At 37.6% G+C, this 3,617-nt stretch overlaps 1 protein-coding gene across 2 annotated transcripts in view; it reads left to right on the top strand.

The window, feature by feature from the left end:
- The window catches only part of LOC138008763 (uncharacterized), a 10,410-nt gene extending 7,643 nt beyond the window's left edge, over positions 1-2,767 (top strand). For both annotated transcript variants that reach the window (XM_068856065.1, XM_068856064.1), the window contains exon 4: positions 2,043-2,767. In XM_068856065.1, the coding sequence (XP_068712166.1) occupies positions 2,043-2,654 (612 nt within the window). In that variant the 3' untranslated portion in view covers positions 2,655-2,767. The remainder of the gene's footprint in view (positions 1-2,042) is intronic.
- Positions 2,768-3,617: the final 850 nt, after the last annotated feature.

The following is a 3,617-nucleotide window of genomic DNA, read 5'->3' as shown; positions in this document are numbered from 1 at the left end:
GAAGTATTTTATCATTAAGTAGTAAATAGTCTATATGAACCTATCACGTGATTGCTCACGTGACGTTTAATGAGAAAAAGCTGTGGAAAATATCAAAACTGTCAACTTACACGTTTTGTAGATCCTTGGTGTTACTACAAATATAAGTTCGGCCTCGTTTCCTTGCCACCGACCTATGTCTGTGAGGGCGGCTCATTTTGGACAAAATTTTCGGACTTCTTTCTCAACGAAATTCGACATACATGATGTTAACGTTTGACTCTATATGGACTGTACAATAATTTCATGCTAAAATAAAGGAAAAAGAAATATACTATGATTGTCTACAAAAATTGTAAGTTGACTGTTTTGATATTCTTTACAGCTTTTTCTCATTAAACGTCACGCGACCAGTCACGTGATTGGTTCATGCAGACTATTTAATGATCGAATACTTCAATTTCTAATTGTGCATGAGTCTAGCCTTGTTTTAATGTTGTTTGCGCGATGAAGGTAAATACGGTTCTGTATCTCATGAGTGATACCACAATCTGACACTACATAGTTTCTGACAATAAAGAGGAGATATTGATCTACAGTAATCCACTATGAAACCTTGTCTGTACTGTGGGTTGTGCAAATCTGATTTTCTTTGGTCCTAGCTCCTACTCTAAATCACAGGACCAGTCGGTTGTCAATTCAGTGTCTTTAAATAAAACATATTGCGTTGTTCCTGAGACTTTTTAAGGATTAAACCACTGCAAAAACCGTGTACGATCAAAACTTGCTCTACGTTGGATCAAAACAGATCGTGACCACACCAAAAAAAACTTTAAAATAGAAAATATCCTGCAAAGGTTGGTCAAGACAACGTGAACATAGACGTCGTTGCAATATTTCGGCTGGCCAACACCAGCCTTCTTCAGGTTTATTGAATGGATAAATGTTAGTAACAAGATCTTTATATTTACCGGAAATGACATAAAAAGGCTACGTGATGTGTTATAAAAACGGAAATGCATAAAAAAGAGGAGAGAGAATAATACATAATAACAAGATGAAAAAAACAAAAGAAAATTAAAAGGTAGCTAAACTAAATTACATTTCATCTCTTCTGTTAAGGCCTGCAGGCTCTAGTGTTTCACATATTGCGTTGTTCTTGAGAGTTAACTGTGTTTCAAAAACACCAGGGGACGGGGTTCTCTTTTATATATCATGGGATTCAGCTTCAGTTTGGCGAGCACGATATTATGCTTAATGACATCAAATGTTTTTCACAAGTCAAGAAAAAAGCAAATAGACTTGAGACCATTATTAATTGCAAACTTTTATGAATCCATTACCCTGAGCAAAGCTACGGTTGTCATAGAGATGCTTTCTCTTTCTATCGGTTTTTTTTTTGGCATAAAACTTCAATTTAAAGTTTTTAAGAAAATCACTTCCTCTTTTTCTTCAGATTTTGTAAAATGTGTTTGCTTAACACCCGCCTGACAAAATTCTGAGCCTTGATTTTTATCCAAAGGCTGTTTAGTTTGAGTGTAAGTTTTGGATTTCACCGTCGCCATTACTCGCGTTCAAAACTGACCGGCTGGACCTCAGAAGGTTGGATCTAGGGAAAAGTGACGTCATTAACTCAATAGCTTAAAATTTCAGCGTGTACAAGCAGTTTATTATATACGCATGCAAAACACGAGTTTAAAAATCTGAAAGCCCGAAACTCCCGTGCTGCAAATTAACTTAGTCGGGTAGAAACACATTGCATTCTTAAACTAGTGAGTCTGACGTCATTTTCTCTTTGATCCAGCTCTCTAAAGATTTTAAAGTTAATAATGGCTGACCATTAAATTGGAAAATTCCAGTTAAAATAAACAAGCGTCTTTTTTAAATTAAGGCTTAGAGCTTGTTGGCGTTTTGTTCATAGTTTTGAAATCCAAGGGAAAAAGAAATAAAGTCCCTCAGCAGGATATAACCCAAGATCAAGGTCATGTTGTAAAGAGCAGTTTTTTCCCCCTTGCAGTGGTCTTATTAACGTACTCTTCGTGATATTTATCACCTGCTACTAGGTTGAGGCAATTCACATCCTTTTCGAAAGTCTGGAGGAGCCTGCTTTTATCAAAGCTCTGAGGCTGGTGATGGACTGGAAACTAGTCTTCCATTTCCTCGGTCGGCGCATGCGTTACAAAGACGCTTTTGGATATGCTTCGCACGTCTTGATACGTAAGAACACGATGCTTATGAATGCCGACTGTTACATCGATACGGGATTTGAACATTTGGATGAAACTATTTTAGGCAACAAAACAATGTATGCATTGACAAGACATGAAACTGCGGAAAACGTAAGACGTTGTGGTGTGACTGATTTTTGCGGCCCGAGAGCAAAATACGTTGGCTCTCATGATGCCTTTCTTTTTAGGCTCCTTGCCCCACTCTCTCGGGAATTCCTGGATAAGGTGGACTATTTCACTAACATGGATGGAATTGAGCAAGTTCTAATGTTTAACTTGAGAAAGTATGAGCGGTTCAAGATTAAAAATCCCTGTCGAATTTTGCGCATTGTTCATCAGCACTGTGGTGACCTTAGAAAATACTCTGAAAGAACTATTCAAGGAGTCAGAGTTGATCATTATTTGAAAATTTCAAAACATCATAAAGCGCCATTTTCTGGACTTTGATTTGCATTTTCCTTTTCTTCTGCTTTACTCGGTAGACTGAGGTGGCAAAAGATAATGCGGCAGACATCTTGACTGTACTGTAAAAGCATCTATCTCCAATTAAAATTGTTTATTACGCGTTGCAGATATCGAATTTCAACAAAGTTGGCACACGATAGAACTATTTTGGCTGTGTCGTTCCGCCTTCATCAGTTTAATGGTGAGTGGTTACACAGCAGCAGTCGTACGTACTCTGACTGCTGCTGTGTGACCACCCACCAAACTTCCTTTTCAAGGAAAATATTCATAGGCGCTTTTAGTAAAGTTTTGAATTAACAGTACTTCACACAATAGTTTCGACTAGTAGCATTGCGGTTTAGGAAAAATACTAGGAAACAACAATCAAGGAATGGATAGGAAGAGGGTCAAGGTTGAGTCAAAGGCACCTCCGAATAGAAAAAGTTTCAAACACAGGCTCAGTCTCTCTTTCTGGTTCTTTCCTACACTGGTCGCGTGACTGTTGGACACAAACTGCTTCTTTGTCCGGGCTGGTGTCTCTTTTAAACTTAAAGATAAAAAACAGAGATTTTTTGAAATGTTTGCGCAAGGACCCCGTAAATTCTAACAAAGTATTGTAACAGGGTGTTTTTAAGCATCACCATAGCATTCTAGAACTACAATAAGCCTACAGCTTAGCTACAGTTAATAGCTTCAACTAACGAAAAAAATCAGTTGCTTGACTGATCACTTGTGAGAGGATTTGACGTCATAAGCGGAAATCTCTTGGTTTCTCCAAAGATCAGCAGACCAAGCTATTCAATTTATTGATTATATATCCTTGATTTTATACGGAATAGAAATTTGGGGAAACGCCTATCACAGAGAATATCTTATATGCAGCTTTACGTCGAATGTCGCGCTTAGATACTTTAGTTATCGACTGATTGGCAAAGATTATTTATAAGAAGCCACGTATACCTCAAT

This window comes from Montipora foliosa, chromosome 6 (assembly GCF_036669935.1).
Source record: "Montipora foliosa isolate CH-2021 chromosome 6, ASM3666993v2, whole genome shotgun sequence".
In the NCBI taxonomy this organism is placed as follows: Eukaryota; Metazoa; Cnidaria; class Anthozoa; order Scleractinia; family Acroporidae; genus Montipora; species Montipora foliosa.
This window is presented reverse-complemented; position numbering and strand designations above follow the sequence as displayed.